The sequence below is a fragment of the Dendrobates tinctorius genome, unplaced genomic scaffold (genome assembly GCF_039654945.1).
Source record: "Dendrobates tinctorius isolate UK_male_01 unplaced genomic scaffold, ASM3965494v1 ptg000025l, whole genome shotgun sequence".
Taxonomy (NCBI): Eukaryota; Metazoa; Chordata; class Amphibia; order Anura; family Dendrobatidae; genus Dendrobates; species Dendrobates tinctorius.
In genome coordinates this window covers 3210816-3223647 of record NW_027361693.1, presented here as the reverse complement: position 1 = coordinate 3223647, position 12832 = coordinate 3210816, and the positions used below count along the sequence as shown (strand labels likewise).

The following is a 12832-nucleotide window of genomic DNA, read 5'->3' as shown; positions in this document are numbered from 1 at the left end:
TTAGTGATAACAGCCATAAATTTGTGGCAGCCATAGCCCTTTCAAAACTCAGCCACATACCTTGCTTGGCTCACACCTTGAACCTGGTGGTGCAGTGCTTCCTCAAAAATTATCCGGAGTTAACAGCCCTGCTCCATAAGGTGCGAAGACTGTGCGCGCACATCCGCCGGTCGCCTGTACACTCCGTTCGTATGCAGAAGCTGCAGCGATTGCTCCACCTTCCCAACCACCGCCTCATTATCGACATTGCAACAAGGTGGAACTCCACCCTGCACATGGTGGAGCGGCTGTGCGAGCAGAGGCAGGCCATAATGCATTTGTGGGAGGATACACGGCCAGGCACTTTGAGAGCAGACATGGAGTTGACAGGTGTGCAGTGGTCGAAGCTGAAAGACCTCTGTAAAGTCCTTCAGTGTTTTGAGGAATGCACACGGCTGGTAAGCGCAGACGACGCCATCCTAAGCATGAGCATCCCACTTATGCGTCTGCTCATGCAAACTTTGACGCACCTTAAGGAGCAGGCGTCTGCAGCCAATGTTGACGAGGAGGAAGAGGTGGAGGGAATCCTTGATGACATTCAGCCATTGTCTGCTCAGGGACCTCTCCTGGACGAGTTGGAGGAAGAAGAGGAGGAGGATGATGATGGGGATGATTACTTAGGGGAGGAGGATGCATCTCGTGGGGCAAGTGAAAATGTTGGCGTGGCAAGGTCTGTTACAGGGTTTGTGCGTGACTGGAGGGATGTGGATTTGCCAGAAAGTGCTCCTCCAACCAGCACTCGCAGTGCATCATTGACACCGGGAACATTGGCCCACATGTCAGATTATGCCTTGCGGATCCTAAAAAGGGACCCCCGCTTTGCCAAAATGATGAACGATGACGACTACTGGTTGGCCAGCATCCTGGATCCACGCTATAAAGGCAAATTACAAAACATCATGCCACAGGAGAACCTTGACCTAATATTGGCTAATAAACAAGCGACTCTGGTAAATCGGTTGCTTGAGGCATTCCCAGCACACAGCAGCGGTGATGGTTCTCACACGAGCCGTACGGGCCGGGGGCAGCTTGGCAGAGGTGTTCATGGTGCACACAGCAGAAGTGGCATTGGAGACAGGGATTTCATGACAATGTTGTGGACTGATTTTTCATGTACCGCTCACACAACTGGTAATACAGCATCGATGGAAAGTGACAGGAGACAGCAGTTGTCAACTATGGTTACAAACTACTTTTCCTCCCATATCGATGTTCTCCCACACAGGTCATTCCCCTTTGACTATTGGGCTGCTAAACTGGACACCTGGCCTGAATTGGCACAATATGCCATACAGGAGCTCGCTTGCCCAGCTGCAAGTGTGCTATCGGAAAGAGTCTTCAGTGCAGCTGGATCAATCCTGACAGAAAAAAGGACCCGTCTGTCAACCCAAAATGTGGATGATCTAACCTTCATTAAAATGAACCATGCATGGGTTTCCAAGGATTTTGTCCCACCTTCCCCTGATGACACATAGGGTGACAGAAAAATGGCTTGCTTTGGTCCACCTCTTCCTGGGACTTGACCTATTTCACCTTTTGCATCAGCTGAATGTCCAACATCAGCATATGCCACTTTCTAAAACTCCCTAACTGTGCTGCCTCCCCCCCCATGGCCGGGGTCACCACCTAGCGCACGACACCGTGCGAGTGCCGTTGCCCTGGACAGGTGGGTAGGCCGACTCTTGGGCGCGGGCACTGGCACAGGGTCCCTCATAGTGCAATCAAGTGTCTCTGACGGTGGTGGTGAACACCCGCCATCAGACACACCGCCGTACTATGAGGGGCCCAGTGCCAGTACCGACGCCCACGAGTGGGCCCCCCTTGCTTGGGCAGGGCCCCAGCATTTGCAATCTTTACCTCTCCCTGCTCCTCCGCTGTGTAGTCTGGGCCGTCAAATCCATACTGTGCCTGACACCGTCTGAGCCTGCCTCCTGGTGTATTGACATATATTTTGAATGTGTACGCTATCCATACATGTTATCCGGAAATACGGTACCCTTTCTCACCTTTGTGCAATCACTTGCAAGCCATACTGGGCCTTACACCGTCTGAGCCTGCCTCCTGATGTATAGACATATCTTTTGAATGTGTACGCTATCCATACATGTTATCCGGGGATACGGTACCCTTTCTCACCTTTGTGCAATCACGTGCAAGCCATACTGGGCCTAACACCGTCTGAGCCTGCCTCCTGATGTATAGACATATATTTTGAATGTGTACGCTATCCATACATGTTATCCGGGGATACGGTACCCTTTCTCACCTTTGTGCAATCACGTGTAACCCATACTGGGCGTGAGAACGGCTGGCGAGCTGTTAAGCAAGCTACAGCACCTGTGGTTTGCACACGTAAGTTTTTCATTTTTTTCAGGAATGACGGTTAGGCCTAATTCCGGAACTGCGGTTGACCTGCACTTACTGGGAAATCATCGTTCGCGAGTAATAATTGTAATCAGTGATCCCCATCACTAACGTTGTTCAGCGGGTTATCTGCACCTGTAAGCGACAAACGCTGGCCTTTTCAGTGTAGCGCACATGCATCCACGGACATGTAAGGGCATGACACACCAGTTATTGGCCAATCTCATGTGCCAGAGCCTCACGTGTCCCTCTAGTAAGCCAGACTCGGACCGCGGGGCATGACGGAGTCTCGTTTGTTAACGGAATTAAGCTTGCAATGTGTGCATCTGTTCTGTAGCTGGCATGGTTGAGGTTGCCCGTGTTGAGTCAAATTACGCCGTAGGCTCCACTCCTGGTGGTGCCCTTCTGGACATTCCTTTAAGGTTCAGCTTTGCAACCATACTGCCCACGTAAAACAAACACTTTGCCTTCATGAACGCTGTTTGGAGGGTCATGACTCATGGGAATAACGCCGCCCAATCAGTTAACCTGCTAGAGAGATCCTTCGTTGCTCCCAAGCATGACATCACACTCCCTAGGAGGAAGGTAATGCCACTGTGGCGACCGTACTCCTGGGGGCGACACAAGTGCACTGATGCCCAGCCACTGCTCGATGAATCTGCTGGTACATTGACCCAGACCACTACATTCCCCTCGCATGCTACCCGGCCTGAATCTGACCCTGATGAAACTCAGGTTACCCTTCCCATATACAGTTCCATCTTAAACGGTGACAAAGAGGAAGCTGCAGATGAAAGTGCAGGTTCGGCCCACCCGCCATCAGACACACCACCGTACTATCAGGGGCACTGTGCCAGTGCCGTCGCCAACGAGTGGGCCCCCCCTGCTTGCTCAGGATCACAGCACTTGCAAGGTTGAAATACTGTGTGCAGTGAGATGGAAGATGGGGACGACGAGGAGTCCAGACTAGTACAGGGATTCCCTAGCGAGGAGACTTATTTGATTGTTTTCAATGTTGGGACAGCAATTTTTGGGGAGCACTATACTCTGGAGAATGATAGATGGGGCCCACCATACACTGGAACATTCCAAAGGTGGACATCAGATACTGGAGCAGCATTTACAGGGCCCATTATACACTAGAGCATTAGAAATGGGGCCCATTATGTTTGGAGCATTATTTGGGCCCATAAGACAGTGGAGCTTCATCCATGGGGACCAACATATACTGTAGCATTATGTGGAGCTCATCATATACTGTTTCAAACATTATATGGGACCAATGATTCTGTATGGAGAAATAGATGGGCCTCGTCATGAGATGTAAAAAGTGAAGTATTTTTCATTGTACTATACCGCTATTTCTCTGCCGTATCGGAGCATGATGAGTTGTGGTATTATGTGTTAAAGGGGCGCTCTTTCGCCCAGGGCACATGAAAACCTGGAGCCAGCCCCACCCCCCCACAACTTTAGCCAAATAACCCCCATTTTTCAGTGCGTAACTTGTATTATGAAGTTAATTAAGGTTGACCAGCTTAAGTAAGAAGAATTGATGCTTTTGGCATTCAAATGAGCACTGTAGGTGTGTTTCCTGTCCTCCTCTCCCTGCCGACTTTTATTCCCCATTGACTTACATTGGGTTTCGTGTTTCGGGACGACCCCGACTTTTCCCTATAATCGGCCGATCTTGCTCGACCCGACTTTTGGAAAAGTCGGGTTTCACGAAACGAAACTCGACCATAAAAAACCAAAAGTCGCTCAACTCTAGTTAACATTAATAGGGGTGCCCAAACTTTAACATATGACTGTATGTGTGTGTGTGTCACTGACGTGCATAATATGTATGTACTCTGTTTATCTATGTACATATAAAAAACTAAATGAAATAAAATGGTTTACTGTATGTAAACCATGTCTCCTATCATGTCATCTTTTGCAATTATTTTACAAAAGCCGACAAATGAATCAACAGCTATTCTGCTATCTGTCTCTCTCAAATATATATATATATATATATATATATATATATGTGTGTGTGTGTGTGTGTGTGTGTGTGCGTTTTGAAGATTCTTTTGTTTTAGTTTTTTTTTAACTTAAGTGGTGAAAAAAAGTTTGAAAATTTGTGAAATAAAAAAAGTTTGTTTTGTCACCATTTTCCGACACCCGTAACATTTTCAATTCTTGGCATCTGAGGCTGTGCGATGTCTTATTTTTTGTGCCTTGAGGTGATGATTTTACAGATACCATTTTGGGGTAGATACATTGTTTTGATTGCCTCTTATTGCATTTTATTGCAATGTTCTGGTGGCCAAAAACATGTAATTTTGGGGCTTTGATTTTTTCCTCTCGTTAGGTCGTTTACCGATTGTGTTAATTTACTTTATATTTTGATCGGATTTTTATGTATGCAGCAATATTAAATATTGTTTATTGCTTTATTTTTAATTGGGGCAAAAAGAGGGTGATCTAAACGTTTTGTGTTTTTTTTTCTCTTCATATTTTTAAAAACTTTTTTTCACTTTTTACTGTACATAATAGTCCCCTTAGTGATTATAAATAGCACTGAATCAGCAATGATATGTATAAAGAAAATGATGATCTCCTATGACAGCTTGCCACGGACTGGCTTTCACTCGAAAATCATAATGACAGGCACGGGGGGTCATCAGCAGACACGTTGCTGTAATGAGAAACCAAAGACGCCCCACGATCATGTCATGCCAATGGGAGCGTTGAACGATGCACTCCTCTGAAAGCCCTTGTTAAATGATGCAGTCAGAGGCTCCATCCTCGACTGTTAAAGGCGCATGTGTGGGGAAAGATGTGGGCTCAGCGTGCACCCCCACATCAAAGTCAGGGACATAGCATGACGTAAATGTACGTCGTATGTCGTGAAAGTGTTAAAAGAAGTGACAAAAGATGGGACATATGCACAGTAAGTTGTTCAGCGGTTTTTTTCAGGTGGGTTCCAGGTGAAATGCACTTTTTGTCCACATGTAATATAAACCATCCTATCCCCTCAAAGTTACTTGGAGATAAGTAGTATTTTTTGCACTTATGACTTTATGAAGCTGCTTACCTCGACTTCTCGACAGTAAAAAATGTCTGATTATCTGAACCATAACAAGTCCAATTGAAATGAGTGACAATAGGTAATATAGTCTCCATGGAGTAGAGGCAAGAAACCTGCAAAATTAGTAAAAGTCAAAATTACACGTTTTGCTGTAAGTATCGTATAGCATACCTACACCAAGAATATGGCAGCAGCTCTGTTCAATCAACCACTGACTTCAATGAAGCAAATGGAATTCAAAGACTTTGTTTCACTTCCAATTCAACAATATCCATCTTATTAGCCAGACACAATAGCAGACTAGGCTGCAAAGATACATATAGGCTCTTAAAGTAGGAAGAGGACTAAACTCTAGTGCCATCTATTGGATGTAGCAATCCTAAAAGACAGTATCGACCCTTTAAAGGGACTTGGCACACGACTTAGAATAAGATAAACATTTCAGAAACTCCATTTGCAGACACTTGCTTTGGAGAGTTTACCCCTCATCAGCGCAAAGCAGGAGAAGTGTTTGGGTGGATGGGAGGTCTCTGATAGGGGAGCTGAAGTGTAAAGTTTCTGCTTATAGAAAACAATTTGCATATTAAAATTCCCAGGGTACATAGCATGGCCTGTTATTCTCCCTACGCAGACTTGGCACTCCCCACAAGGAGAAACTTTAACCCCCTAGACAGATTTTGCTGGGGCCCATCTGTATCCCATTTTTTTCGAGATTCAGAGGGAAGCCCCAAATGGAGCCATAAACAGACATGGGATGTGAACCCGACCTAAGACTGCCTAATAAGGCATGAAAATGTCAGACGGGGACCCCATTAGGGACCCTGCTTGTGAGCGAGAGCTGAAAGCTGGCCTGAGTGACTTGACCTGTCCTTGTATTAAACAGATGGCTGTTCACTTTCATGGTCGCCGTGTAGTGCTACTTTTCTCACCACCAGGTATTACTAAGGTAACAATGACTAGGAGGGGGAATATTCTACGAATGGACGTTTGAGTAATTATTTGTTCCATTTACATTACTCCCTAATTACTTGAGCTGTGCAGCAGACCAATGATCTTTTTTATGTCCGCATAGAAGATGTGATCAACAAAAAATAAGTAGCGTATTTTGTCATTTGGGCAAGTTAATACTATGCAATGATTGGAAGCAAATGTTCACCCTTGTCAAAGGCTCTTTAGCATGTCAAATCTCTTCTCTTGTAATAATCATGCACCTTTACAGCAGGATATCATTAGTATATTATAGATTTTGGGTCTCTGGGTGTAAACCAGAATATTTCCATTCATTCCCAGCAAATAGTGGGAAATTCTTACACAAAGTACATTAAGGGGCTGAGCCATAAATAAAGTTTACTTATGTGGAAAATGACTTTAATCTCTGCTGATTATTTACCGGCTCATTTCCTTCTGAAGTGCAATCGCTCTCGGTAAAGCAGTACTGGGTTTTCTCCTATCTTTCATGTATTGTCCTTAATAGCTGCGTGTTAACTTACAGCAGGATATTGAAACATATAATTACTGTGAAAGTGCCATAAACATTTATGAAAAGCTTATTTTATCAGTTTGCCAAGCTGATAGCCATACAAAGTAAATAGCTAGTCAAACAGAGTTATCATGCCCACAGTCACAGATCGGTCACGGTATTGCAGCGGAGGCTTATTGTTACCGTTTTCTCGATCCATATAACAATTACAAGGAGAATAATATAAAACAGTCCTGGAAAAATCATACCCAGCCTGGATTTGCACATCATGTGAGGTTTTTCTGCCTGCAGTACAGGGGCACAGCAATATCTCTCTTCTCTACGGGTAAGATAAAATGAGTGGAAAAAATCTGCGGAAATTCTTTTGGGGGCACTGCAACAAAATCCGCACAAGTTACATGTGGATTTGTTGTGATTATTGCTGCAAATTTGCCTATGTAAAATGTTCAAGGACTGAACTAGGATGTGAAGATCCGCAGCTGAAATTGACATGATCCAGATAAAAAATTCACATTGCAGGTCAAATACTGCATAGATTTTTTTTTTTACAACATTTAAATGTTATTTGTTCTAAAATTATCCCAGAATATCTGCAGCAAATCAGCCCCATGTGAACTTACCCCAGCAGCAATAATTGCTTGTCGGCAGCAATAATTGCTTGTCGGCAGCCCTCTATTAGTAAAGACTCACTTGGCATTGCATCAGTTTGTTTTCAGTTTTGCTTCACTTTAAGGGGATGTTCACACTGAGTTTTTGAGGAGTTTTTTGGAATGCAAACTGAAAATGTAAAAACTTGGAGTTTCTGTTCCGTTTCTGCTCCAACAACTCAACAAAAAGACTGAGTGTGAACATACCTTTAGGGGTAAACGCACACACAGTTGTTTTTTTTTGAGGAGGTCAAAAACAATGTATTTTCAAATGGAAACCACTTCAGGAAATACATTTTTTGGTTTATTTTTGGGATTTTTTCTTTTCTTGAAAAGTTTTTGAAGAGTTTTGGAAAAGTTCTTTATTCTGAAACAATTTTTTTGGAGCATTTGAATTGGACAGTGCCTAATTTGGAGAGTTTTCCAACAGGAACAGCTTAAAATATGCAACATGCACTATTTTTTCCCACCATGTTTTTTTTCAAAATATGTAGCAACAATAAGCATCAAAACACAGAACATCAAAACAACAACTCTGTACTCAACCTGAAGAAGAGGTGCGGTTTGTCACCTCGAAACGCGTAGTTTCTGTAGTACATATAATAAAGAACTTGAAAGATTTACATGGATTTCTGAAGAATTCTTATCACTAAAGCAGCGCGGATGCTCAGAAGTGCTTTTCTTGGATCCTCAACTTATGATACCTAGTGGACGCTGTCCACCTGCACGAGCTCTACAGCAGCTATATGACTGCAACAAACGTTGAGAGTGGTTGTGTCTGAACACAACCCATAAAGGGTGAGTACTCCAGAGTACTTTTATATTTTAACTGATTTATACCAGGTGAAGCCCTATGTCTGCGCCCCCGCCCTTGTTTTCTTTTTTACAATAGAAATTAATGGAAAGAGTCTTTCAAGTGTTTTTGAAGTTACTTTTTAGGGTTTTTTTTAAGTGGACCTGCTCCAAAACACTCAGAAAAAAACTCTGTGTGGGCACACACTAAAGCTGTAAGTACTTAGGTTTTAATTAAATTTTGTCCCATCATTGCCACTTTATGTGAAAGCACAAAAACTATTCTGATCAGTGCCCCCTCCATCAATAGAAGTCACAGTAACACTTCCAAGATTCTCTCCTCCCAATGATCAATGCTAAACTTCGCCAGTCCATCACCTTCGCAGTAATCATAACCATCCTATCAGTATCTTCGCCCATAATCCTCCTCAGACCAACTGATCTCAACTGTTAGGCCGGGATCACACTACCGTGTGTGATGCGAGAAACTCACACGAGTCTCTCGCATCAACGACTGGTGTTAGCGCCGGCACTCAAGACCAGAGCTGCGGCTACATAGAAATACATGCAGCCGCAGCTCCGGTCTGAGTGCCGGCGGTAGCGCCGGGTGTTGATGTGAGAGACCCGTGTGAGTTTCTTGCATCACACACGGTAGTGTGATCCCGGCCTTACAGCTTCAATTCTACAACAGACTGTGCTCCTCCTAGTAGTCATAGCTACAATTCCCCCAAACCTACCCCATCCTTCAGCATTCCCAGCTACTATCCCTCCAAAACCTAACCACACCCTCAGCAGTCATGGCCTCAACCCCTAATTTCAGTACTTACAGCCACAATCCTCTAAAAATCTACCCCGCTCAGTAGTCAAGCCACAATCCCCTGAATACCTAGCTCTCTCCCAAGTAGTCAAACCTAGAGATGAGTGAATTTGTTCGGATAGCGATCCGATTACGATTGGACTCGAATATTGTTTTTGCAATATTCGTCGAACACAGCTAAACGTCATTAGGGTCAATGGGAGTAGAAATTACCGAATATGTTCGGAACCGATCATAAGGCCACATGCACACATCCGGTATTTGGTTAATTTTTTACCCCAGTATTTGTAAGCCAAAACCAGGAGTGGGTGATAAATGCAGAAGTGGTGCAAATGTTTCTATTATGCTTTTCCTCTGACCGTTCCACTCCTGGTTTTGGCTTACAAATACTGGGGTAAAAAAATCACCAAATACTGGATGTGTGCATGTGGATTAAGACATATATTCGGCACGAATATTGTTCGAATATGTCAAAATCAGATTCGGGGACAAAATCCAAACAAATTCACTCATCTCTAGACAATCTTCTGAAAAGTTAGCCACCTTAGTAGTCACAGCCACAATCCGCGAAAACCTTCCCGCTCAGTAGTCATTGTCATAATACGCAATCCCCCCAAATAGACACACGCTCAGTGATCACAGCCACAATCATCAAAAACTTACCCCCCTCAGTAGTCACTGGCACAATCCACCAAAACCCTTCCCTCCTAAGTAATCACATTGACGATCCCCACCCAAAACAACTCCTGGATAGTCATAGAACCATTCCCCGAAAACTTAACACCTTCAGTAATAACCGCCACAATCCCTGACAACCTACCTCCCTCAGTAAAACCCTGCCCTCAAGTAGTCACAACCACAATTTACCAAAAACAAAACCACCAGTAGTCACACCATTCCCTGAAACCCTACCCTACTCAGTAGTGACAGGATCAATCCCCTGAAACCCTACCCCTCAAAGTAGACAGTCACAATCCTCTGAAAATCTACCCAGCACCTGGTTACCATCATAACACAAGAAGACCGACCACCCTCTATAATCACAGCCACAATCTACTAAAACCCTCCCCTCATGTAGTCACAACCATAATCCCCCCAAAAGTAAACCACCCTCAGCAGTCACAGCCAAAATCCTCAAAAACTTACTCCCCAGTAGTCACTGGTACAATCCTCTGAAAACCTTCCACCCATACAGTAGTCACAGCCGCAATCCTCAGAAACTCTCTCACAGCCACAATTATACATGCACGCATGCACCTAACGGCTTTTGTCATGATCCCGAATTCCAAGACCATGATGCTTCTCAGTGCCACTTGGCTCTTCTGGCCTTGGTGGAACTTGCCTTCAACAAGAGGAACACTGCCCATTGCTAGAAAGCATCCATCCAACCTCCACCTGAAGGGACACTGTTGAATACTGTGCAATTCATCATCACTGCATGCCAGCCATGATTATACAAACCTTAGTACTGGCATCATCCCATTACAGGGCAATCCTGATGCCATTAATGATTTGTCACTGAGACATGGTTACTCACCTGTATGGAATATAAATTTCTGCATAATATAAAGGCATAGATAGAAAAAAAACACTGAAACTGTGAGCCAACTGAAATTCCATTATACTCACAGCATCTCTCTATATAAAAATGAATGTATGTGTGTATGTATGTGTGAATCGACCAAGCCCGCTCCACATAGCTCCACCCAATCACTAAGCATCTTTCATTTCAGCAGAGCTGTTTAAAAGAAGCTGAGCTGTGATTGGTTGCTATGAGCAACAGTTTTCCAGCTCCACAATACCGCAGCAGACACTGACCAAGTGGGAGAAATCTAGCATCCCAGGGAACATAAGCTCCCAGCCATTGTATGCCCCCCAGAAAGCAGAGAGCACATGACAGAAATGAATCACCCCCTCCCTGCCCATATACCCATCACACATCCTCCATTCCATAGTCCCATAGGCACATCTTCCCTCTTAACCCCTTACTGCCATCAGACGTACTATCCCGTCCATGTGCCCTGGGACTTAATTCCCAGGGACGGGATAGTACGTCATAGCGATCAGCGGCACCCACGTGGTGAGCGCCGCTGATCGCGGCCGGGTGTCAGCTGATTATCACAGCTGACACCTGGCACAATGTGTCACGACACGTTAACCCCTTGTACACCGCGATCAAACACGATCGCGGTGTACCGGGGGTTAAAGGGAAGCATCGGCAGGGAGGGGGCTCCCTCCGTGCTTCCCTGAGCCCCCCACGGCAGCGCAATGTGCAGCGCTGCTGCAGGGGGCTCTTTCCCTACAGGCCTCCGGATCCAAGATGGCGACGGGGACCTTCGGGGGGCCTGTAGGGAGCAGACTTCCTCATTGCCTGCAAAGCGCAGGCATGAGGAAGTCTGCAGCAGTGCCTGTGACAGATCGCTGATCTGTCACAGTGATCTGTGATGTGACAGATCAGCGATCTGTCACAGGACAGTGATGTCCCACCTGGGACAATGTAATAAAGTTAAAAAAAAGTGTAAAAATAATTTTTAAAAAATCGCTAAATAAATTAGTAAAAAAAAAAAAAAAATATTCCCCAATAAATTATTTTTTTTGAAAAAAAAAACAAAAAAACAATAAAAGTACACATATTTGGTATCGCCGCGTCCGTAACGACCCGCCCTATAAAACTGTCCCATTAGTTAACCCCTTTAACAAACCCCTTAAAAAATAAAAATAAAAAACGAAGCAAAAAATAATGATTTATTTTCATACCACCGAACAAAAAGTGCAATAACGCGCGATCAAAAGACGCATATAAATATCCATGGTACCGCTGAAAACGTCAGCTTGTTCCGCAAAAAACAAGCTGCCATACAGCATCATCCGCAAAAAAATAAAAAAGTTATAGCTCGCAGAATAAAGCGATGCAAAAATAATTATTTTTTATATAAAATAGTTTTCATTGCATAAAACTGACAAAACATAAAAAACGACCTAAATGAGGTATCGCTGTAACCATACTGACCCGAAGAATAAAAGCGCTTTATCAATTTTACCGCACGCGAAACGGTGTAAACGCACCCCCCCAAAAGAAATTCATGAAACGCTGGTTTTAGTTCATTCTGCGTCCCAAAATTCGGAATAAAAAGCAATCAAAAAATGTCACATGCCCGAAAATGGTACCAATAAAAACGTCAACTCGTCCTGCAAAAAATAAGACCTCACATGACTCAGTGGGTCAAAATACGGAAAAATTATAGCTCTCAATATGTGGTGATGCAAAAACTATTTTTACAATAAAAAGCGTCTTTTAGCGTGTGACAGCTGCCAAACATAAAAACCGCCATAAATAGTAAATCAAACCCCCCCCCGTTATCACCCCCTTGGTTAGGGAAAAATAATAAAATAAAAAAAAATGTATTTATTTCCATTTTCCCATTAGGGTTAGGGTTAGGGCTAGGGTTAGTGCTAGGGTTAGGGCTGAGATTAGGGTTAGGGGTGTGTTGGGGTTAGGGTTGGAGTTATAATTGGGGGGTTTCCACTGTTTGGGCACATCAGTTGCTCTCCAAATGCAACATGGCGTCTGATCTCAATTCTAGCCAATTCTGCGTTGAAAAAGTCAAATGGTGCTCCTT

The 12832-nt window shown here is 44.1% G+C and overlaps 1 protein-coding gene across 3 annotated transcripts in view; it reads right to left on the bottom strand.

The window, feature by feature from the left end:
* The window catches only part of RETREG1 (reticulophagy regulator 1), a 184456-nt gene that overhangs the window by 158794 nt on the left and 12830 nt on the right, over positions 1-12832 (bottom strand). For 2 of the 3 annotated variants that reach the window (XM_073569434.1, XM_073569435.1), the window contains exon 2: positions 5483-5589. The exons of the other annotated variant lie outside the window; for it this stretch is intronic. In XM_073569434.1, the coding sequence (XP_073425535.1) occupies positions 5483-5589 (107 nt within the window). The remainder of the gene's footprint in view (positions 1-5482; positions 5590-12832) is intronic. 3 annotated transcript variants of the gene reach the window in all.